We start from the raw sequence: 25,198 nt of genomic DNA, 5'->3' as shown, positions 1-25,198 counted from the left end.
AGGTCAGGACTCAAAGCAGAGCCTGTGCCGTCAGCCTGCACCCAAAGGGACTGACTTGTTGGGCTTGTTTTTCCATAGCCTTAACTTGAGGGTGTATGACTTGAGACCCCAAATCAACCTCTGTGACACTGCGGGCCGTCTCTCCTTCCGTGGTTCTCACTTGGTCTGACATAACCACCTCCTTGCTTCGAGTGCCAAAGGGTAGTGAGCCAACTCTAACACAGCACACTGACAGCGAAAGGTGATGATCAACACCCACCACCTCCAACTGCTAGAAACCCAACTTCCAAAGAAAATCATCCTCTCCTTCCACTCAGGACCACAAACTTTAAAAATCCTTTCAAGGTTGTTTCTGCTGGGAGCAGGGTGGGGCTGGGGTGTACCTTTTGGTCTACCGTCCACCAGCTTCTTCGTTTCTGCTGTTAACAAGAGCTCGTAAGGATGCTCATCCTCTTCCCTGGCTGCACCTGACTGAATCCAGGGTCTCATGGCCAAGACCTAAGAGAGAAAATACCACAGAACTTCTTATGTGGGTGGCTAATACCAAGGCAGATTATGTTGAACAAATTCAAGATCGCTGGCTCCTTTTTTCACCAGGGAGGAAGAAGGGGGTTGGGAGGAAAAGCTAAATAACTCAAGTGTCACATGGAACCACAACCACTTTTCTGGATATGCACCTGCACCTCGAATCTCAATGGCCTTTGATTAAAACACTCCCCTTTCCTCACCTCACTATATCCTCTGAAAAGCCATTAATAAAATCCAAGGTCCTTCCTTCCCTTGCCTCTGCCAGTATTCTGCATGGTCTTTTCGGGGTGGACGGTCCCTTCCAAGCTGTTTTTAGCTATGGGACATCACAAAGGCCTCCTTTCTCCACGATTCTTTCCTCATGCGCACACATACTCCCTAAGGCTGGAATCCTTCCCACCTTCTCAGGAGGGCATCAAGTGACTTCTGACTGACCCTGAATGACTGACCTTTACTGGAAACAAAGTGCTCTATTGGTCCTTTTTTATTTTTGTGAGCCTTTCTCTGCAGGTCCTGGGGGTTACAGGGAAGTTTCTCTCAAAAGCCGGCTTCCTACTGCATTTATGGGAATATAAGTTTAAATCAATTCCACCCATCTCTGTTCTGAAAAGAGTCAAGTGGCTAGGCAGTATGCATTTGTGATAGGGCACCTATCTATGGAGAAAAAGCAGCTCTATCTATGGAGAAATCCCTGACCCAGGCAGCCAAGTCTCTCTGCAGAGAGAACTGGCCCAGCACGGGCTCCCACACCTGCCAACCAGGTCAGGCAGCCGAGGCCCTTGTGGCCACAGCTGGTCATGGTACCCAAGTAGCCACACCTCCTCCTCACACTGGGCCAGAAACACCATCATCGGTGCTAGGGTCACACTGAGAGAGGGAATGGAGAGCCTCGATTTAAAGGACAATTACACCTCACTTGTCCTAAGAATCCAATGTATTTCATAGGCAAATTAAGAATAACATATACCAGCTTTTAGGAGAGCAAAGTAAAGCACAAAATGTCCTCTTGAGCACTTTGGCTAGGAGAAGTGATATATTATGAACGGAGGGGTTCAGAGGAATTCCCAAGCCCACCTAACAAATAATGGTGCCCTATCACAAAGAATGTGATTCTTTGGCACATGCAGAAGCCTGTCCTTCAGACATGTCCCACAGCTCACTGGAAATGCACCAGGTTCGTGACTCATCAGGGTCTTGCCTCCTGGAGATACAGCTCACTGCCTTACAGCCTAATGAGACATCACTGATTCTAGAAGACTCAGACTAAATGAGAGACTGCGGCTCCGGTTTGTTAACAAGGCTGCCACTCTAAAGGCAGATTGAGAGTCTCTTCCTGAAATTCTGCTAAGCACAGCAGGAACCTCCACTTCCTGAAAGCCACCTGGAGGCTAAAAGCTATTTCACTACAACGAGCCATTTGCCTATATTACTTATTCCTTTCGCCTCTTCATGGGAACACAATTAAGGGAACAAAGAGGGACCATTAAGCAGTCCATACAGTGTCAACTTAATACCACCGGCTTTACAGACAGGAATTTGTGTTCTGCAGGTCTACACACCAGTGGCCATCGCTGAGCGAGAGCCCCGGAAAGCCGCATCTGTGAGTGTTCTGGACACAGCAAGGACACTGGTAGAGCCCCCGGCATGCTTCTCTGAAAGGGAGTTGACAGCCCGGACCACCCCTTCTTCTCAAGCAGGACAGCTGATGACTACCATCTGGAAAACCAGGCCCACTGGACCAAGTTCCCTCTGTGCCTGCCCCTGGGCATGACAACGAGAAGCAAAAAACCAGCAAACGCTAGAGCCAGGAGGGACCTGTACCATTAGAGTCACAGCTAGAGAGCACCCGGCTCCAGCTCTTTCCTTCTGCAGATGCCCAAACCCAGTTCCAGGGAGGTCTAGGGACTGGCCCAAAGCTTTACAGAGCAACCAGCAGGGCCAGGGCCATAAAATTAAGTGCCCCTGATACTGGACCAAGATGGTCTCATTTTTTCCTGAGATCTAGGACTTTCCATCTAATTTGGAACTCTTTCCCGCCTTTAGCTCTCTTGTGAGAGTCCCCTGCTCACATCCAGACGACTTCTATGGTGAGCTTTTCCTCTTAGTCCTGGCTCCTGCCAGCTGTGGGATTAAAATCTCATAATAAAGCAAGAGACTGCTTTTCTTGGAGCCTTCCTAACTCCCACTCAAGAAGTCCGTGTCATAGTGAATATGGCAATAACTGATTTTTCAACAGAGAAGATTCTGCTTTTTACTTAATTATTCCTTCATCTTTTCTCCCCTTTCTTCTAGGGCTGGCAATAAATCAAAGCAGCTGCCTTCTCTGTAACATGGAAAGCAACATCTCTGCTGCAAAGAGAAGCTGCTAGCAGTCACCCCCTAACTGTGACCGAGTGACCGGTCGGGGGTGGGGGGCAGTCTTCTGGGAGGGGACACCATAGCAGCTGCAACTCCCCATGAATGTTTAGCACATCTGAACACAGAGAAGGTCGTGGTCAGTCTGATGCAGCTGGCAGCCCGTTTGGCGGGGCAAAAACATCTCAACAGCATGTGTGCACATGCACGTGTCTCTGTTTAATTTCCTGAAGCCAGTTTCATGACCTGGTCACTAATCTGATAAGCTCTTCTGGACACAGCTATACTCAGCTTCCCTCAAAGCCTTCTGTGGGTCATCTTGACAGTGACAAGCCTCAGGAATAGGGCACAAACACTGACGCAGATTGCCTGCCAACAGAAGTCTAGACTGTCATGAGCCAGTATCTCCCAGGATATGAGGTGTAGGGTAGTAAAGCTCTGGCAGTATAAGAAATAAAGGGAGTGAAGATTAGAGTCCACTTTTGGAGAAGATCTATTCATTCAAACCAAAGCAAACAGAACCTGCCTTGATCCTTGCCACGACAATGGCCCACAGGGCATCACCTCTGTATTCAGGTACTTAAACTCACTAAGTGAGCAAAGCCGGGGTTCTCATGGTCTCCTAACTTCTGACTGCAGTGGTCCAACTGACCCAGAATTCCAGACTATTCAGAAGCAAGTCCTAGAAGAAGTATCTCAGAGTCTCCCACCCAGGAGAGAAATGGAGATTTCTTCCACCATCTCTTGACCCCGTTATTAACGAATTATATGCTCCAAAAAGCCTCGGGAGAATAGAAAGTCCTTGTTATCTAATATTTCTTTAAGAGCCTTGCTCTTATCCTTGGGTATTAGAAATTTTAATCCAAGTCCTTGTTAAAGAGGTGGCATAAGGCATTCATAGAGACCTAGCCCCAATGAACATGGTCTATATTACCAGGTTTTTGCTTATAAAAAGGGAGTAATGAAGCAAATCTCATAAAAACATGCAGGGATTTGCTCAAGCACTTCTATCTGCTAGCAATGTATTATTACCCTAGAGGCTGTAATTCTAGAGACCTCTTACTTGAAACATGATAAAAAGCATTTTGTAATTAAAGGATAGAAACAGGGACAGACCGTGTACCTAGGATAAAAATTTTCCCCTATTTCCAACCCTGACATTCTTAAAAGCGCTTTCTTGTATTTATACATTTTGTTAAACTAAAGCCATCCTTCTGGTTCCGCATATTCATACTAGATAAAAAAACCTGTCTCACAGGATGGTCTGTGGTAGTACAATAAAAAAGTTAACTCTGAATTCTAGGGATAAAGCGATGAGACTTAACCGACTAGTTTATATTACCTGATTTTTAAATGAAAGAACAACAGGGTATCAAATGAGCTACAAAATAACAAAATTATGTAATACTTTGAATCAATGCTGAATAAACGGGGTCCCTGAATGGTGTCAAGTATTAAAGGAACATTATGAAAATGAAAGATCATGGAAAATACGATTTTTTTTCGTATAACCTTGTGAGGTGGAAGAACTATTTGCCCTAGTATAAGATTTCTTTTTTAAAAAAGTGAACTAGTCTTCTCAAATAACCTTCTTTCTTTGATTTCTCCCACCTCCATGACTCTTATTTCTCTTCTAATTGGGTCTTTATGACATTTTCCATGTTTGTCCTGGTGGATTCTTCATGTGAAATGAAGAAGGAAAATTCGAAAACAGAAAGACGACTTTTGGGGCAGAGTCACCAAAGCTTGCTGATACGACACAGCCTACAAGATGATGATTAATTAGAGGCAAACTCTACATTTTGGGTCAAAAGATGACACAGGTACGAAAACAGAAAGGCAAACTGCGTAGACACTGGAGCCAGGGGAATGAGCGTGGTTTGCTTTCAATGTGTGAGGTAGATCGATAGCTGGCCTGTCCTCTAGACAGCTCCATTAAAATTCTCTGCTTACTACTTCTGAGTGAGTTTGAAAGATGTTGTTCCAGACTACTGATGCACACAAAACAAAGTGACTAATCCCAAAGAGGCGCTAAGAAAACGAGAAAGCGAAGGCTTCTTTAAGCACACATCTGATGGACCTTCCGAAAACTCGCACTTCAGTGATGGCAATAAGCCCTCAACCCTCTACCTCAGAAGCTGTCAATGGAAAATACTTCTTGTCTATGCGGTCTTCCTCCTCTTCGTCAGGGGGTGGCTTTGCTGGAGGCGGGGGTCGTTCCCTCTGTAGAAGAGAAAAAGTATTTTGTGATCTCTTTTTTCAAGTATCTAACTTTCTGACTTATTTTTATTTCAGCCCTGGGAAACGAAAAAGAATAATGTAAAGAACTCCCTTGAGAGACTAAATTTAAGGACCAGTATCTGAACGTGTGTGTGCACGCGTGCGCGCACACACACACAACCCCAAACACAAAATTCAGTCAGGAACTCTTCACTTTTTGATGTTTGTAGCAGAGGTTACACACTTTTTTCATATTCTAGACCACAGTGAGAAATCTCAGCACTGAAAGCACGCAACTGCCTGGTCCGAAAATGTCCTTCATAACACTAATGAAACTCTAGCCTAGGAAAACCAGCCAACGGTCAGTCTATGCCAACGAGAGGAAACAGTAAATCCAGAGAATCACCTTGTTAAAGAGTTCTAACCCAAGCTATCAAGGAAGTAATGAGGAAGGGAATCAAGGACAAAAACACCAATTCCTGCTCAAACTTTAATGCTACTCACAATTTTTGGTTTATTCCCTAAAGCTCAGAACTGGTCTCTTATCCTTGGTCACCTCCTTCAATGATTATTATGTACCATTAGCATATGAAAATCCTATTTCTTCTTTTTTTTTTAATTTTTAGAGAGAGAGATATATATAGAGAGAGAAAGAGCAGGGGCAAGAGCTAGAGAGGGTGTGTGCGCACACAGGAGAGGTGCGGGGGGGGGAGGGAGAGAGAGAGAGAGAGAGAGAGAGAGAGAGAGAGAGAGAGAGACACACACACACACACACACACACACACACACACACACACACACACACACAGCATGGAGCCTAACACAGGGCTCTATCTCACGACCATGAGATCATGACCTGAGCTGAAATCAAGAGTCGAATGCTTAACTGACTGAACCACCTATGTGCCCTAGAAAATCCTATTTCATCTGAGCCCATTTAAAAAAGGAATATTTGTCAGTTACCTTCTCAAGAGCAAGCTTTTTCTTAAAGGGCCATCCAGTAAATATTTTAGGCTCTGCAGTCAACCCTGCTATTGCAGTACAAAAGTAGCCATAGAAAACATGTCAACAAGAAAGGCTGTGTTCCAATAAAACTTTATTCACAAAAATGGGCAGGTATTTATGGGCCATACTTTGCCATTCCCTACCCTACAGCAAGAAACACCCTGAAGCAGAGATTAGTTAGGTCAAGGGTAGACAATTTCAGACATACATATAATCTTTGGTGACAGAAAGCTGAAGAGAGGTTTGCCATTGTACCTGCAGTACCTGCAGTTACTGCCAGCATCGTTTACAGTCCAAAGCCCCAGTCATGCTTCATGATCAATGTTCCTATAGGGAAAGGAGCGGGAGCCTGAAACGGGAGCTGGCTTGCAGGCGCGTTCCCCGGCTTGCACGTTAGTTCACTGCATTGCTAGAACAGCAGTATTTTTGAAAAGTCAGAGTGGAGGCACATGCCGAAATAGAGGAGAGTCTCAGAGATGTCTGCAAGCTGTCTCCCACGTCTCAGGAGCCGCCTGGGTTAGCTGGCATTTGGCACCCATGATCTCTCTCTGCTAAAAAGTGCTTCTGGACTCGGTATTCTAGCTTGACCGTTCAGTCATTCCTAGAGTCCCTGGAACCAGGTGGATGCCTGATGGCAACCACTGAAAAACAGGTTCATATTTTCAAGCCAAACAAAGCTATTAGATCAGATTTCCCACTAAGTCCCGCTTTCCCTATCCGTCTTTTTACTCCAGAAGTACAGAAACAACTTTGGTCCCTTACGTGTGCCACCTTGTAAGGAGGGGAACAGCAAAAGGAGCAGGCCTATAATCTACACCAATTATCCATACTTGGGACAAAAATACCTGTGGAAAGGCAAAATGAAACACAACAATGTCCAAAAGGACCTATCCTTAGGAGGCTTAAGACTAAAGGAACCTAGAAAGGACAATATGAACACGACTTGCACAAGAAGTGGTCCCCAGGGACGCTGGAAGAAAAGAGAAGCAGCAGCCTCTTTTTTCTAACGTGGAAATTTTGGCCGAGGGATCGGTAAGTACAGAGCTGATGTATACACCCCATCCACCGCATTTGTAAGATGTAGAACAGTGCCTTGGCCACAGTTAATTACCAAGGGCCAGGAAGGTAGTGGGATAGCCACAGCATACTCATGTAAAAATGACAAAGCGTGCACCCCAAGAGGCATCCGTTTCTACTTAGCAAGACTAGAGTGGAACGGAACAAAGAGACTATAAATCAGTGGCTAAGCCCACAGGAACTTGGTTATTCAAAGCTTTCTTCGGGAACTCTGTGTTGTTCTTGTAAAGCCTCTAGCTCCCTCTAATGGGCATGACCTGTAAGTGCCACAAAGCAATGCCTTCCTCCACAGGTGAATTTGCTTAATTCCTTGCACCTAAGGTGAGAGTGAGACGTGCCAGGGTGCTTGGCATACGCATGTGCTCCCACCACTCACAAGGAGTTGTATCAGCCCTTGATAATACCGACTACTCCGGTGGGCAACCACAAGACTGGTGGGCTTTTCCAAAATCCACACAGAAATGCTGTGACTATTCTAGGACCACTCTAGGAGCCTAACAAAAAAACACTAAGAAACATCTGGCCATTCCCAGGGCACATCTGAAAAACCCAAGGATCACCCCAGCAACCAAAGGCTCATCAAAATGGTCATAAGGCAAATTCAGACAAAAAGGGAAAGGCCAGCCTGTCCAGTAGGAAGAAGTAATATGCACCTGGAAATATACCTCAAGCGAGGAGCCACGGGGGTTCTATTTGTGCAATGGCCAGTGTAGTAAAAATGTGGTGCTCAAAACCTCACATTATTGTGCCTGGCCATGTAGGAAGGAAGTTCGATGGGACCACTGATTGAGGCTTGGGCTCAGAGGAAAACCGTGAGGGAGAAAGGGAATAAAAAGGGGTTTTTTTGTTTTTGTGTTTTTTAGAGAGAGAGAGAGAGAGCGAGCAAGTGCAAGCAGGGGGAGAGTGGCCAGGGTGCGGTGGGGAGAGAGAGAGAGAATGAGATTCTTAAGAAAGTTCCACACACACATGGAGCCCGACACGGGGCTCAGTCCCATGACCCTGAGATCATGACCTGAGCCAAAATCAGGAGTTGGACACTCAACCACCTGAGCCACCCAGGCACCCCGGAATAAAAAGTCTTGAGAACAATCTACGAGAGTGGAAGCAGAAGTCCCAGAGAAAGCAGCAGTAAGATGCGAAGGCTGCGAGCCCCGGGCCACGCACAGGTCTCCCTCCAGCCGGTTTCACTCCCGCCGCCTCTGCCTCCTTGCTCACGGAGTCTTGGTCAGACGATCGCCCGCTGGCCATGCTGTCCAACGAATGGCAGGAGACAGCGTTGTACAGCGCCTCGTAGGGACCCTCCTCTTCAGCGTTTGTGTCAAAATCAATGACCAGTTCGGTCACGGCTTTCTCCGTGTCACCTGAATGGGTGAGAGAGCAAGAGTCAAGGGACAGAGAGCACAATCTCAGATTTCCAACCACTACAACCACCCAGAGCCCCTTTATCAACCTGAACTTGACAATCAATAACCAAAAGCAGAAAAACTACTTTGCTCCACGGATAGGAATGAACAGAGTTTCAGTTGCTCTTTATACCCTGACACTTAAAGAGGTTTCTCTCTAATTCAACTACGGCAAATCCATGACATCTAGGAGAGATACCTCCCAAGACCTTCATAAATTTCCCAGAACCTCAATAGCATAATAGAGTAAACTTAAACCATAAAATGTAACAAAGCATAACTGGAAACTTAAGTGATCCTTTGAATTCTTAATAAAAACCTCCCTGTGCTCAAGCAAAATAGAGGGCCACGAAGCCTTTCTGAGATGGAGGCACTGTGCAAGGTTCAACTCGATCCCCAGAAAACTACAAACCTCAGAGCACCTGGGGTCCAAATTTGTGACCCCGAAAAACTACGGATTGTTGTGGAGCAGAGATCTCTGGGTCTCTGACAAATAGTCACACTGTAATCGTAAAATCCTTGAAAGCTAAGAGCTTAGCCAACACCTAATCCCATTACTAGTAGATTATGAGGTCAAAGAAAAAAGCGGGGGTGATGGAGGTGGGGGTAGCAAGGACTCCACAGGAGAGACAGGCTGAGCACCCTTTCACCTTATAACCTCTGCTCTCCTCTGAAAAACCCCTTTCCCTTTTCAGGGTCTGGCTTTGTTCTGTTCCTCTGGCCTCCTGGCTTTCTTTACTGTGCTTGTGTGTGAGGGAAGGTGTCTATCAGTCCTTTGTCCTTCTCACTCATCACACCTAGGACCCAAAAGGCTGCTCAAGAAATCTGAGGAGGTGGATCGTGGCTAACGACAGAGAGGCTGGACTGTCTAAGGAATGCTCAGACCACATTTGTTGGCCAAGTGACATATTACCAAAATCAGCTTTTTACATATCTACCAACCAGATGATACTCGTTCAATGCTGGATATGGGCCAACTATGCTCAATGCATGACAGTGTGTGTGTTAGAAAAGGGTTTCCTTGAGGTTTAAATTCACCTTGAGATCATCTCACCTACAATACCTCCCAGAATAGACCTCATAGAGCCAAGTGGAAAAGTGGAGAATAAAATAAAGTAGGAAAGAAGAGGTCCAAAGTCAAAGCCCTAAGGTATGTTCAATGAAAGTTCCTATCCTAGCTGGAAAACAATACATTTGGACACGAGCTTGTTAAGTGCTCCAAACCCCCTGAAATTATTACTTAAATGAAGAGGTCTCCATTCTACCAAAGCCTGTTCAACTCTTCGAGCCGAGAGCACCTGCCCTGGCAGAGAAAAGCCACCTTACCCTGAGATTTCTGGGATATGGAGTCCATATTGGAGATGAGAGGTCCCTGGGAGGTGGGGGTTTTATCTGCCTCTTTTGTACTTCTTTTTCCAGTCATGTGATCTACACGGAAAGACAAAAAAGAGCTGCACCAAATACAAATGCCTTGGTTTGGCCAGTGTGTCCCCTGGTCGCCCCAACAGGCAGATGAACTGATACCTTCAATCAGTGCTGCTATGTGCTGGCTCTTTTGAGAAGGGAGTTCCCGGACAGTGTCTAGGGCAGTCAGTCCACGGTTATCTTTGATGTTGACATCAATTCCTAGAAAGACATACCAGGTGGACCAGGGGAGTGAGCAGTTTCAAGTCAGTCTCAAAGAGGGTCAAATTCCAGGACACCCAATGCTCCTAGTAGCACAACTGATATTTTTCATCCAAAGCTACTTAATCCAGCTATTCAAGAACAATCCATACACTTGCAGTCAACCAGTGGAGACGTACGTACATGGGGTTCAGGTACAGCCAGCAAAAGTCCCCGTCCGGGGAGGCTAGGGAGAAACAACCCCAACCCTGGCGTGCTGTGTCAACAAGAGCGCTGCCGACCTCTCACCTGCAGCCAGCAGGATTTGCACCACATCGGTCTTGCCAAACAAAGCAGCCTCATGCAAAGCACTGCCCTTCTCCGTCTGGAAAGCAAACGAGAGCGCAGAGCGGCATGTCATCAGAACAGTGACCTGGGTCTGGCGTGGCTCCACACGGCAATCGGGATGTGGACAGGAAGGGACGGGAGAATAAAATAAACCACACCAAGTCCTTAGTCATTATCTTTCCCACTTTTCTTGCCTGGATTCCGAAACCACAATTGTGGCCCATATGCAAAGTGTGTTTGAAGTGCCGCCAGCAGGCCACACGTAAATGACTGCATGGCAACTCTTGGAGCCACCTATTGGCAAAACTCCTCAAAAGTCCACCTTCCCGGGTGGCAGGGCTAATGAGAAGAAGAGCACATGGGGCGAAAAACCACCTCAACTGCACACGTGGTTCGGCCAGCGTGAAGCCTAAGGAACAGCCATTTATCTGAATGGAGAAAGCTAACACCCCAGGGAAACACCAAGTCTCCCATTGGCGAGCTCAAGTTCATGGGATTTTGCAGGAGGCAAACGCCGGCGGTGGGAACGCCTGTATAGGAAGATAATGAAATTTTTCTAATCTTCAGAGAGAGTCCACAAGCACATCTTTTCAGGGCATAATGACTATAGATTACCCCTGAAAAGAAAAAAACAAAAAATAACAGACTCACTTGAGGAGTTTGTCTCTGAAGTCTCACATTAAAATGAGTCAACGAATGGAAGCATCTGACAGGTGGGGTGAAACGTGCTAAATAAGAACACAGCCCAGCAGCATGGTACTTGTGCCTCTTCCAAAACGACTAGGCCCCCTGAGCCTGGGGGGCACCCCCGCCCCGCTACCTGGTAGTTGCTATCCATGCCAGCATCCAGGAGGACCTGGACCACGGCTTTGTGGCCGTTCCTTGCTGCCAAGTGCAGGGGAGTATGCTTCTTAGTGTTGCAGCTCAAGAGGTTGGGGTGTGCGTTCAGGAGCATCTTCACCACCTCCAGCCTCCCGTACAGCGCAGCCAGGTCCAGCGGGGTCTCGAATTTGTTGTTGCGCATGGTGGGGTCTGTCAGCTCCTCTAAAAGGACCTTCACCACTTCTGTGTGGCCGTACTGTGCTGCACAGTGCAGGGCCGTCTCGTTGTCGTTGTTCTAAAGAGTTAACAAGCAGGTCACATCAGAAAGGTAACTGGCCGACTGGCGTGTGACCGGGGCGATCGCACGTAAAACCACTGAAGTTTAAATGAAAAAAATAGCAGCGCTAGTTGGGGACTACGAGGCGTCAGCTGGAATCTAGACGGACTCCCCGACGAATAAGCCTGACCGCTCCAGTCGGTCACGACGTGCCCCGGTGACTGCCGCAGGGGAGCCGTCACCTCCTCCCGCACACTGCTTCCTCGAGTGTGCCATAAAGGAAGCGTCTACAGACTGGAGGGAGAGTGAACTAGGGAGTGTAGCAGTCCCTGGGCAGACGCCCTGGCACCCGTGAATGCCAATCATATCACTGCCATTGACTCATTCTAAACTTCGACTGGTTTTACGATTTATAGTCCGTCAACCCTGTAGTTTGGATTCTGGATTCATTGATATCCCTTGCCTGACACACAAGCTTTTTCGAAAGAGCTTGTCATTTGCAAAGCGTCTTACATGCAAATCAACCAGCCAACGATCACAGTAACAGAGCGGAGCACCAAAAATCACTCTCAAGGTATCAGCCAACAGCCATTTCCAGGGGAGGGAGGCACTTGAGCTCACTCCCAGAGGAACATGTCGCCCTGTGCCTACCCCAGGAGCTCGCACCAATCAAAGCATGCAGAATCTACTGCGCAAGGTAGTGTTTTTTTACGTCAGAAAGATTCAATCAGACCCAGGAATGTTTTGTGAGAGGTGCAAAATATTCAAAGTTGTAACATGGCCATCCACTCAAACCCACACCCCCCCACGGTCCTTTAATGCCAATTTTGTTTCAAACTAAAGACAGAACCTGGGATGGAACGAAGAAGTTTGTGCTTCATTGATCATGAGAAGCAAAATGTTAATCATTCCAACGGTGCTTTTTCCTTCACCACTGCTGACAACATATAAGTAGAGCAGGAACAAAGGAATTTCCATGACCTCTCCTTTTTTAGATGCACTAATGAAAATAATTCTCCCACAAGATTTTGAGATTGCTAAATTTATCCAGGAGGCTTCTGCCACCTTAGAGAAACAAACCTTACGGGGTGGTGTGTCCAAGTCAATATTGTGCACCTTTCAGTGATCAAAAGGTAAAAATGAAATGTCTCCACAACTGCTTTAATTCTATTAATTATATTAAAAGTCACAGACCAGGAGCCACCCAAACATGCATGCAATTCCATCTGCTTTTGATCTGGCATTTGACTGCATCATTTTTTCCAGCTATGCCAAGTGTACCAGAAAGATCCAGAGGTGCTGGGACTGAGGCCCCAAAAGGCCAGAAGGATAGCAAAGAAAAAGTTTTTTTAATGAAATAAGGACAGACAAGGTGGGAGCAGGAGGCACATGCAAAGACAAATGCACACAGATAAACAGAGGGAGCAGCACTGAGCTCAAACAGGCGCAAGAAGATTGGCAGCTGAGTGCAGACAGCCTGCACTGGCCACAGGTCACAGCCAGTCAGCATGGCCTCCTGTGTTCTAACTGCGCCCAAGGGGCAGATTCCACGTGAACCTAAAAGTCTGGAGGAAGGGGAAACTGAGCAGAAAGCACCTCTGTGGGGTTCCCGGGGTCAAACCAGCCACTGTGACACCCATTTGGAGTGTCCATTTCCGACCGAGTGTGAGCTCTCTGAGCCGACTTAGAGCTGTCACTTCACTTTCTCAGGATGAAAGGCGGCTACGTCAACAAAACGCACCGGAGCTTTCTTTTCAGGGGTTCCAGAGCAGAGTGGCAACCCAAGGAAGCTGTAAGAGGATTCGCAGGGTTTTACATCTCAAGATTAGCATGACAGCAGGGCCAAGAAAGTCAGCTTATTCTTATTAAAACTCCAATCCAGAAGAACGTGTTTACTCTGAAGCAGACACTAGTGTCTCTTTTATATCCAGGTTGTCGCCCCACAAGCAGAATGATCTGTCCTCAATTTTGTAAAAAGTATGCCATGAGGGCCTGAAGAACTGTAAGACTCTAAACTATCCAGAAGGAAGAAAAAAGAAAATCTTCTGTTTATTTTTTTTGCTAGACCTAAGGCAGCTACCACAAAGCTGTCTTATTGAAAGCAAGGTCTTGATCACTACCAAGCAAATTTCCTGCCTCTTAAAAATATCCTAACCACATCTCTGCAGAACGTGATACTCAATTTCACACTGTGGAAAGCATCTTACTCATGCTTCAGTCTTGCCAGACATGGTCTGGTAACTAAAATGCTCAAGTCTGTGGTTACCCCATCTCTTGACTACTGAACCCAGGCCATCACAATGAGCTCTTCCTACCGCTTCCCCTTTTAAGCCTGACAACCATTAGGGCAGAAAGTCACTAAGTGCTGATTCATGAACCCCGAAGAAAGGGAAGGGTTCCAAAGGAGAGCGCAGACACCTAATGACCCAGAATCCTTCTCTTTCACATTCAAGAGCCCCTCAAGAGTTCCCAGAATCCCATTACTATGCATCTGGACTGAGAAAGGAGACTTAAGATCAAACACCCCAATTTCCCCGCAAATCTTTGCACAAACTGTTCCATTCCTGCCCATCTTGAGACTGATTTTCATTTCCCCTTGATAGAGTCAGTACCTCTAAGAAAAAAGATCCCCTTACCCTTTACATAGGGAGACCTCATTTAATGTGTAAATCCATTATATTTACACATTGTCTATATAACATATGCATAAACTTCAAGCAGCAGAAAACTATATAGGAACATTTCCGTGGCCTTTTTCCTCTTGGAACTATTCAAAGCTATCACTTCCCAGTGCTTAGATTAAAGCCCAACTGCACTCTTGTCCGTGGTTGATAGACACCTAAGTTAGAAACACCTAAGCTTCAGCTCTCTGTAGTAACAATGGTATAGGTCCCAGAAATATACCAAAATTGGAACAGAAAGACAAAATGGGCCTACTGAGATTTAGAAGACACGGGAGAAATGTGAGAACTAAGTCCCCATAGAGGAAGAGCTAGGCTCACTCTACAGTGCTCTGGAAGGCAGAACTCTAACCAACAGATGGAAGGTTTACAAAGACAGATATCAGCCAAGCATAAGAAACCAAACATCAGTGGAATCCAAAAAGAGGCTGCCAAGTAAGAAGCAGACAAACAAACAAACAAAACAAGGGGTAGATAGCTCATCTTTCAGGTGAGAGAAAAGGATTTCTGCTCCAGATGGCAAGTTGGCCTAGACAGTGCTTCTCCAACTGGCTTCATTTTGGAATTACATGGGAGCTTAGGAGTAACTGAGCCTCACCTCAGACTTGCCAAGGTAGCACCTCAGAGGGTAAAGCCTAGGAAGACTATTATTAAAAGGCTTACCAACATAGCATGCGTCAACCTGACCAAGCAATCATCTATCATCGTAAAAAGCGAGATAAACTGACATCATGTCCTTGTGACGTGAAGCAGGTCTACAAAGTAGAGAATATACCCTTGCTCCTGTGGCATTCCTGCTAAAGCTGTCCAGCCTGCATCTAGTCATAGGACACAAATGCAAACTGAGGGAAAATCTACAAAAGGACTGGTCTATATATTCTTCAGAACTGTCCATGTTGCAGGTCTCTGTGGCAACTCGTTAGCATGTTTGGCTATTAACTAAAAGGCTGGTGGTTTCGTCTCACCCAGGGACATAATGTTTGCAATTCAAAAAAAGTCAATGTCACAAAAGACTACAAAGGCCTGAAGAATTGTTCCAGATTATGTATGATCCTGGATTGGATCCTAGACCAGGAAAAAAAAAATGCTCTAAAAGATATTATTGAGGGGATTGGTGAAATCCAAACACAGATTCTATATTAGATACCAGTATTGTATCAATGTTGAATCTGCTGCATCTAATAACCGTACTGTGGTTATACAAGTGAATGCTCTTGTTAGGAAATACAGGCTGAAGTATTCGGGGTTAAAGGGTCATGATGTCCATGACTAAATATCAACTCATTAATTACAGCAACAATATACATATATATTTGAGAGAGAGAAAATGTGCATGCAAATGTGACAAAATGTTAAAAATTAGTGAGTTTAGGTGAGGAGTATAACGCAGTTCACTGCAACTTTTTGGAAGTTGAAATTTTTATTTCAAGATAAGAAATTTTCTAAAAGCTTGCTAGGGGATTCAGATGCAACCAGACGGGCTGATCAGAACATAGCGCCAACTGGTCACGACAACTTCTGGGTCTCTTCTGGCTCTAAAACTCAATTATTTTTAAGTGTACAGAAAACCAGATCTACCCTAAAACTAATCTGACTGTTGCTCACCTTATGACATTCAGACTAAGTTAAAATTGCTTTAAAAGGGAGCAAATGCACAATTCTAATAGGTCCACCTTCACTAAGGATGGCCTACATTCTAGACTGGTTTATGCGGGCTTGCTGCAGAAGGAGAGACTCCATATGTTGAGGAGGAAGATGAAAGCTCATGAAAACGGCCTCTGCTCCCAGGAAAGGCACCTGAGACTTCTTAGTTTCTACAGGTGTCTGACAGGACTTCATACACAAATGTGCTTTCACAAAACAATTCCCAGACACAATCCAGGTCAGTAAAAACCCTCTGAACCAGGAGGTTGGATTTAAACAGCTCAAGGAGAGTCTGCATTCGTAGCAAAACCCAAGTAGCTTTATCCCTTAATGCAGTATGCATCATTTAGCCTTTGGTGGGTGTGAGGGAGGCAAAGGCCAATATTTCAAAAAAAAAAGAAATATGTTTTTATTCCATTTAGACCAATTTTTCCTTTATGTGTGGGAAATCAAAGGATAAGAAAAAGTGCTTTCAAGAACCAATGACTTACCCTTTAATCAGAACTTTATAAGCTAACTGAACGAACCACCAATGGGAAAATAATCACTTCAAGGTGCCTCCCCACAAGACAAAACCCTGAAGAGACTGAGTGATATTTCATTAAGCATCAGCCCACTAGTAACAAAGAATAAATTCCAAAGTGCTGTTTCAGAAATACCACGCTATCATATACTTCTTAAAATTCAGATCTTGAATATTATTAGTTACCAGATAGTTTTACTTAGTATACATTATCTTAAGCTCCAAAACAATCCAGCAAGGTAGATGGTATACCTGACTTTACAGAAGAGGACACTGAGACTCACAGAAATTAAGTAACTTATTTAAGTAAATAAAACCAGGAAGTGGCAGCACAGAATTCAAACTCAGGTCTGACTTGAAAGACTGTGATCTTGACCTTTCTGAGTTTTCTCTACTATAACATGTCCAAAAAAAGAAGAAAACTATGATGGGATATCTTCCTATTTTGAAATTAGAAAGCAGAACTCGGAGAGTGGGCCTAACAAAAGCTAACATGTCCCACTACCCCAGATTAAATGCTGCTTCTCCACCACCAAGGCCCAAGAGCTGAAGAAAATGGTCCATAGAAGCTGCCTAGATCCAGGCCACGGGGAGCTTCGTTTGCTAAATCAGTATTTCTCAAAGAATATCTGCCTTGTATTCGGAAACCTACAGAACTACCTTATGTTTCCCTTCCCTGAGGCTACTGTATTCAGATCAGGTGAAAGGCAGCTAATGTGAATAATGCACTGACTCAACCAAACCCCAGATTGGTGCCAAAAAGCAAACCTCGCCTGAATGAAAACTTGGCTCAACACCAGTAGGTGAGAGCAAGAGAGGCTCATCATCACCAATCCACAAGTTCTGCCTCCTGATGTGGTGAGGCCCGAAGGGGTTGGGCAGTTCACGGCCAAGAGTACCAGACCATTACTCGCCCCAGCCTCACAGCGTGGGAGACTCGAGGCCAGTGTCCTGCTTGACCCTGAGACTTCATTTCCTATTTCAGAGCTCTTCCAACAGCCAAGAAGTGACCAAGCAGTGAGACAAGCTAATGGCTGGGGAGAAACAACTCAGGCTTTAAAGTCCCAGGAAGAAATGCACAAACTCAAGAAAATAAGGAGGGAGTCACAAGCGACAGCTTTTAAGAGTAAAATGAAGGGGTGCCTGGGTGTTAAGCATCAGCTACGGCTCAGGTCATGATCTTGTGGTTCGTGGGTTCAAGCCCCGCATCAGGCTCTGTGCTGACAGCTAGCTCAGAGCCTGGAGCCTGTTTCAGATTTGGTGTCTCCATCGCTCTCTGACCCTCCCCTGCTCGTGCTATTTCTCTCTGTCTCTCAAAAATAAATAAAAATCATTTTAAAAAAATTTTTTAAAGAGTAAAAAGGAGTCACTATGCCCCATCCCCAACACCTCCACTACCAGCTTCTGAAAATGAAATTCCACTTCAAAAGAAAACAGACTAAAAAGATTTTTTATCTAGTAAGTACAATTTAATCATTTTCTGTGCTTATTATAAAGTAAGCTAATGTATTTGACATCTTGTCATTGAATTTTTCATTTTTGAATTTAAATGATTTTAGCAATCACAATGGTAAATTGTGCATATAATATGGTTCCTTCCATTTCCCCATTTCAGCCATTTCTAAGCTTTTCAGACATTCCGGGAAAAGGACCCAACCTTTCCAGAATTAGCATGGGTTTTAAAAATAAAACCCAAACCCACTGAAGCTGCAATTTCCCATTCCCAGACAAGCCAAAAGCAGATGAGCTGAAGCAGACAAAGTCAGGGTGATGATGAGGAGCCTGAGTGGATGAGAGTGGAAGCCAGAAGAGCCCAACGAGGGGGTGCAGCTTGGAGAAATGATGCAGAGAAATTCTGGCGGCAAAGTACACACCTTGGCATTGATATAAGGGTCAAAGGGGCCGTACTTTTTGAATTCTTTGATCTCAAGAGCATTCTATAAAAAGGAGAGGAAAAGAAAACGTGATGATAAAGTGGATGAAATATATCAAAGCAATGCCCAGCCCTGAGGGGGCCCAACACAAGAACAACTTGGATGTGCCTTCTGGGTGCCTGGAGAGGAAGTTAATGGGGAAGACAGCCTTGATGGCATGGCACATACCACCCCTTCTCATTAAAGCATCCAACTGGAACCACATTAATGGTTTTTAAATAAATCAATGTGGTGCTATGACCTAGATCGACTAGGTTCTTTAAGCGACTGCAGACATCTTGCCCAATCCCTGCCCCACCCACCTGGCTGCCAGATACTCAACACACAGGGCTGGTGTCCCACCTATCAACAGATACTCCAGGTAGGGGGCAGCTGTGAGCAGGGCAAGCTAGCACACTCAAGTGGCTCAAAAATCCAAGCAGCTGTGTTCCAAGGCAAAAGTGAGCAAAGACAGGATTAGAAAGGGTTGCCGAAAATTTCTTAAATGAGAAGGACTTTAATGGGTGACTAGATTTTTCAACATTGAGGAGTATTAGTTAAAAGCAAACGTCCTTGTAAATTTCCTCCAGCTAAGAGAAAGTACACTCACTTTAGCCAGGAGGAGTAAAATTGCGTTTAGCTTCTAAAGAGGCAATTCTAAAGACCATTCCTAATGTTAGAAAACAAATACTCTCATTGATGATCTTAAATTTCTGTTGCTTACCTATCCAGAAAATTTAGCCTAAAAGGGGAAAGGGAAGCTGATGAACAGCTGCACACATGCAATCTCCACATTGAGAGATTTGGGAGCACTGCTTTAATTTTCTCAAATCTCAGAGAGTAGCTGCCCTTCTCCGAGTCAAAGTCAAGTTCTTAACAGCTCCCTGAGAATACGCAGAGCCTTGCTGACAGATGGGCTGGCAAGAATGATCTCTTATTTTTTGAGGAACAAGCTGGATCTAATTCTATAGGTAACTTAACAACCTCCTCTCAGCAAAGTCATTAGGCACACAGTCTTGAGCTTCCTGAGAAAGAGCAGCATCTCTCTCCTTCAAGCACCCCGGAAAAGAACCTGCTTCAGTTCAGAGCAGATGGGAAACCAGAATGGCTTGTCACCCCGGGAAAGCCCACCTCCTCTCAAACGGACACACAATCTCCCCTCCGAACACGACATGGCGTTTTAGGAGAGGATTGGCCACAACTTGCATAATGCAAGTGTAACTTTTCCAAAGGAATAAATGTAAAGGAGAGGAGGTGCGGTCTCAGAGTACCTAAATCCATGGCCATTTCAGGGTCTTTTTGCTCAAATGCTGCCTTTTTTATTTTCTAAGAATGAGCTCTCCATTGTCAAAGCTTGGTCACTCTTAAATCAACATTACGGGACCTCATGTAACTGGTTTTCATTCTGTTGAATCACCTCTGACCACCACTCAGACGTTTTCGTGGGCTCCTTTGTCAGCACCGGCACGAGGCCCCTCCACCTCTGTCTGCGGTTCTGACGCAGGCCAAACAACAGCAGGGTCCGCACGGTGCTGACACGCTCGGGGGGGAAGGGGGGGGGGCGATTGCTGTTTACCAGCTAGAGTTGCACTGCCGTGTTGAGGGCATAAGCACAACTTATAATTAATTAGCCCTGCCAGTTTGAAATGGCCTTGAAGCAATTTTGCAGGCTTTGCATTATCTCCAATTTTGCACAGGAGGTATTTAGATCTTTATTATAGCATGACGCCGAATTTGCACGATTCAAACGCATGTAAAGTGCGTCCCCGGGGGTATAAGATCCCCCTGATGCACTAGGAGGAGTCGTGCTGGGAGAGGGGAGCCATTTGCAGGGCCTGGAAGAGCCGGCTGCCTGAGAGGTGCACTAGGGAACTGACACAGTGCTGGGGCCAAGGTCTGGCTGGAGATGAACAGAAGAATGCTTCTCTTCCTTCCGACCTGTTCGTTGACTCTGGTGTGTGAGGGCCCTTGATGGATGAGCAACCGCACTATCTGAGCGTCTCCCTTCCAGGCTGCCAAGTGCAGAGGGTAGCAGCCTTTAGAATCGGCCACGTTGGTCAGCGCATCGTTCCTCAGAAGAACCTCAACCACATCCCTAGAAGGCAAAAATCAATCATGAGTTTGCGGAACGAATAGCGCTTTCCATCTGTGCAGCACAGAGCCCTGTCACAGATCTTCTCTCACGTGGCTCGCCTCTCTGGACCTGAGCGCTCACCCAGTCTCTTCATTTTATGCCCTGAGCTACTTATAGAGCTGCTGATACGAGGCTACAACATCTTAGGCCAAACTACACTGACTTACCACGTCCCCGTTTATCTAGGCTTTCTAGACAACCCACCTACATTCCATTATTCTGAAAACGTCTGGCCCCGCTGTCTAATAAATCTTACAATGTTTCCTTGTTTGTGATGTTTAAGCAGCATTCAGGGATAACATTTGCATGAAAGTAGTCGTGCAAGACAAATATCATTATTACCACATTATTCAGAGCATTTAGTGATGTGGGAGCTAAAAGCAGACAGGCAGAGGAGAATTAAAGTTGTCGTGAACATAAACCAGACACATCTGGTGTTGTTTGATACGTCAGAGAAGGACTTGGCTTTCTTCGTGGTGACACCGTTCATCAAGCTGATACAAATGTGTAATTACCCCCGTGTACACGAGGTCGAAGAAAACCCCCACTGTAAATAACAACAGCATCTGGAGAGAAACTTGGCCAATGAGTTGCAGTCACTTAAGTTCAAGATTCACTTTAATTCAGGCCACCCCACTTCAATGGGAGAGGGATCCACAGAGTTATTGTCACTTTGTCTAAGGTGGCCACAGAAAAGACATAATGATCACATTCAGTATAATTTGGAAAACTGTGATGTAGAAGGGAACAGTCGTTACCTCTTTTTGGCACATCAGAGTCCGTCTGGCTGGGCCAAATATCACACAGGTGACACAGAATACCACAAGGTGGCAACAGCCCTGGCCCTGGCTCAGCAAAATGGAAAATGGTTCCAATAATCCCTCCTCACGAACACTGGACCTCTACTTCTTATATAACTCCTGGAGTACGATGCCTCATTCTCTCCGTGACACCCTCTCCTCTGTTACACTTTGGTTTCCATTCTTCCACACCCTGGCCAGTCTCCTCACTGGACTCCATGCGGCGCCTGGCCTGGGGCTGAGCTATCACATTCCATCACTTGAAGGGCAGTGCCCTCTGGGAGAGGTGGCCAAACCATTCGAAATCTATTGTCCTCGTCTCTCAGATTCTCCCCGAAGCATAGCTTCTCCAGCAAACTTTCTGCACAAACCCTCCCCTCAAAAACTACTAACCAATACCTGAGAGAATTAAATAGGCCATATGGTTCACGTATCTTTCCCCTTAAGAATGGTTCTTGCTGTCTACAAGGCCAACTTTATTTTTTTTTTCAAGTTTCAGATATTTATTAGTCAGTGTAAACCCCAACATAGTACATCAACATGATTTCATGCATTTAGAGGGGAAATATTTCCTGGATAAGTGGGAAATCGTGCGGATGGCTTCTGGAAGACCTTCATTCTAAGCAGCTTTATAGTGAAACGTTTCATTTAGAAGTCTGGACCTTCTTTCTTCAGTTTGCTGTAATCTACATTCACTGAGTAGAACTTGTACTGATCATTGGGACCCAGTTTGTTCTAGGGTTCTGGGTTATTCTTCCTATCCCAACTGATATCTGGATTGAACAATGCCAGGCGCATGACATACATTGCTGCTCCAGTGCCTCCCGCTCCAGTAAATACGAAGAGGGGGATCAAGCTCGGATGCTTCTTGGCCTGACCGACGTAACACAGCTGTGGGAGCGGCCTCGGCTACAGGAGCAGAAAAGATCAAATCTCTACAAGGCCAACTTTAAGAAGCAATAACGGAGGCAAAAAGAGTAAACAAATAACTAACTACTTTCACAGAAGGGACCACTCAATCTATTTTCAGTTTACCAAAGTGCTGGTCACCTAACAGACTATCCAGCCCCTTCATGGCCTGGCTGTCTCCGTGCGGCCTACACAGTCCGATCACTGTGTGGTGCTGCACCATTTCAAAGCAGAAAAGGACAAACAGAAGAAAAAGTAAAACAAACTTTGGCTGGAGTCTTTTGGGGGCAGAGTAGAGAAGGATGCCTAAATTATACACTAAAGAGAGACTTGGGAATTCTGGATATACTGAATTTAGTTTGTTTTCCCCTGATCCTCAACACTACTGCTTAGTAATCCTTTAGAAGAATCAAAAAAGACAATCCGAAGGCCTGGGTTCTGGAGGGCAGGGTAGGAATATAGCACTTCAATACTCACTTATGGCCGTTCAGAGCAGCATGGTGGAGAGGTGTGTATCCAGTGCTGTCAACACAGTTCACATTCGGCCCTCTCCAGATGCTAGACAGGAGGTAAAGGGGAAAAAAAAAGACTAAAGTCACAAACCAAGTTTAGAGCCAGCTAGCTACTTAGAAAATAATTCTCTGTGGTGTTTAACCAAACTAGTTACAGCCACATGATTCCCGATAAAGGACAAAAGCTATTTATGACAGAAATGCATACAGCGCTGAGGGTACATCATCATTTGCCGAACACGGAGTCAGGTGTCAAGACAACAGTGCTGTCATTTAAGAGCTTGTTCTTCTGTACCCTTGTCATCCTTTTTACTTTTTATGAATCCATTTTCTCTTCTGGCATATGTTTGAACTCTATGGTAAGTCACTGAAGTGTTACATTTTCCTCTGTGCATTTTTTTTTAAAGTAAACTCTATTCCCAACGTGGGGCTTGAACTCACAACCCCAAGAGCAAGAGTCGCATTCTCTACCGACTGAGCCAGCCAGGTGTCCCATGTACCCTTCTCATGTTTAACTACATTATTCACACAGTCTGGCATTCATGCCTCTGAATACTTCCGGGATTATAAGAATTTCATTAAAAGGTCATCAAAAATATCACAGAACCTACCATTCAGCCGGTCATAGGTACTAAACACCCACCTCTATGCTGGGGACTGAAGACTTAAGAGAGACTTCAATATAGACCTACAGATAATCCAGATGATTTAACCAGCAAGAACCAAGATGAAAGAACCCACATTAATAAAAACACCAGGACACATGTGTTAAGATGCAAGAGACAACTGGTCTTTCCTTTCTGAATGTCCTATTGCTAAAGAGAAGAATAACAACAAAATCTGTAATGTGAATGCCATGTTTGAATCAGGAATGCTGTACTAGGAAGGCTGAAATGGGATCTTACTTAATACTCAAAACCTTAATTCTTACTTTTGTTTCACACTTTACTCCATTGGCCAGAGGTGCTTCTTTTTTTTTTCTTTTAATGTTTTATTTACTTTTGAGAGAGAGAAAGAGACAGAGTGAGCAGAGGAGGGGTAGAAAAGGAGGTAGACACAGAATACGAAGAAGGCTCCAGGCTCTTGAGCCTGATATAGGGCTCAAGCTTGTGGACCGCAAGATCGTGACCTGAGCTAGAGTTGGACACTCAACTGACTGAGCCACCCAAATGGCCTTCAACTTCTAAAATAATATTAAGTAGTGGAGGGCTACCTTGTTTTGTCCTTGCTTTCAAAGAAAATGCCTCTATCGTTGGTAGTTAATATGAGGTAAACACTCTGTAACATATAAAGGAAGTATCTTTTTTTTATTCTAAAAATGTTATTAAAAATAGTTGTTTAGGGGCACCTGCCTGGCTCAATTGGTGGAGCATCCAATTCTTTTGAATTCAGAGATTACTTAAAAACTTAAAAAAACAATTGTTTAATTTAAATGTATTTTCTGCATCTGTGAAAATAGTCAGTTTTCCACATTTAACCAACTAACATGTTGTTATCAATACAGCTCTTAATAATGAGCCATCCTCTCTTTTCTGCAATAAAACTTACTTGGCCATTATCCATTATGCCCACCTTAGTGAACTGTACTTAAGAGTATCTACTTGAGAGTATTTTACTTAGGATTTTCACAACTAACTGCATTCATAAATGAGGCTGATCTAAAGTTTCTGCTTTTTGTGTTATTGCTACTAGATGTTAGCAGCCAGTGTTAGGCTTGGTTCACAGACCAGCTGGGCAGCCATCTACCCATTTCTATATTTAAGAATCATTGGTGCAGAGCACTAAAATGATAAAGAATCACCAGTAAAACCATCTGGGCCCAAAGACTTTATGCTCAGATGTTGGAGGCAGCATTATTTATAACAATAAAATTTTGGAAATAGCCCAACAGTCCATCAATAGAGAAATGATTATAATGAGAAACTACAGTATGAAGTAGACCATACTTATACCACAACTTACATTGCTATGTAATTAGAAAAGAGATTATAGTACAATGTTAAAGAGAGGCAAAGAAACAAAATGATTAATACTGTATAGAAAGAATCTATAAGGGAAACTAATCAGGATAGTGGAATCAGCGGGTAAGTTTACTCCATCTTCTGTCTAAAGTTCTAAGAAGTACAGAACGAGTCCTACCCTAGACCGTCAATGGGTAACAGACAAACAGATTCACACAAGAAAACAAGAAAAGATTCATCAAGTAACTGACAATGTTGAGAATTCCTAAAAAGCAGAAATCAGACAAAGTCAGCTCTAAAGAGGCATAGCCTGGAAGAATGAAATTAAAATAATCACACACTGGGGCATCTGGTTGGGGGAGCATGCGACTCTTGATCTTGGGCTTGTGAGCTTGAGCCCCACACTGGGTGCAGAGATTACTTAAAAACAATTCTTTTGAAGTAAAATAAAGTAAAATAAACATACACTACTTTTCACCAA

The 25,198-nt window shown here is 44.7% G+C and overlaps 1 protein-coding gene and 1 pseudogene across 6 annotated transcripts in view; both read right to left on the bottom strand.

The window, feature by feature from the left end:
* Nucleotides 1–25,198, bottom strand: part of ANKS1A (ankyrin repeat and sterile alpha motif domain containing 1A) — a 179,562-nt gene that overhangs the window by 85,140 nt on the left and 69,224 nt on the right. For 4 of the 6 annotated variants that reach the window (XM_029944038.1, XM_029944039.1, XM_029944041.1 and 1 more), the window contains exons 2-11: nt 22,722–22,802; nt 20,340–20,496; nt 18,363–18,425; nt 11,362–11,658; nt 10,503–10,578; nt 10,113–10,214; nt 9,915–10,016; nt 8,350–8,546; nt 5,014–5,106; nt 384–498 (exon numbers count right to left, since the gene is read on the bottom strand). In XM_029944038.1, coding sequence (XP_029799898.1) covers nt 384–498; nt 5,014–5,106; nt 8,350–8,546; nt 9,915–10,016; nt 10,113–10,214; nt 10,503–10,578; nt 11,362–11,658; nt 18,363–18,425; nt 20,340–20,496; nt 22,722–22,802 — 1,283 coding nt within the window. The remainder of the gene's footprint in view (nt 1–383; nt 499–5,013; nt 5,107–8,349; nt 8,547–9,914; nt 10,017–10,112; nt 10,215–10,502; nt 10,579–11,361; nt 11,659–18,362; nt 18,426–20,339; nt 20,497–22,721; nt 22,803–25,198) is intronic. The other 2 variants (XM_029944040.1, XM_029944043.1) reach the window with 1 other exon arrangement.
* On the bottom strand, nt 21,885–22,467 carry LOC115296369 (annotated as a pseudogene).

Source organism: Suricata suricatta, chromosome 7, assembly GCF_006229205.1.
Source record: "Suricata suricatta isolate VVHF042 chromosome 7, meerkat_22Aug2017_6uvM2_HiC, whole genome shotgun sequence".
In the NCBI taxonomy this organism is placed as follows: Eukaryota; Metazoa; Chordata; class Mammalia; order Carnivora; family Herpestidae; genus Suricata; species Suricata suricatta.
This window is presented reverse-complemented; position numbering and strand designations above follow the sequence as displayed.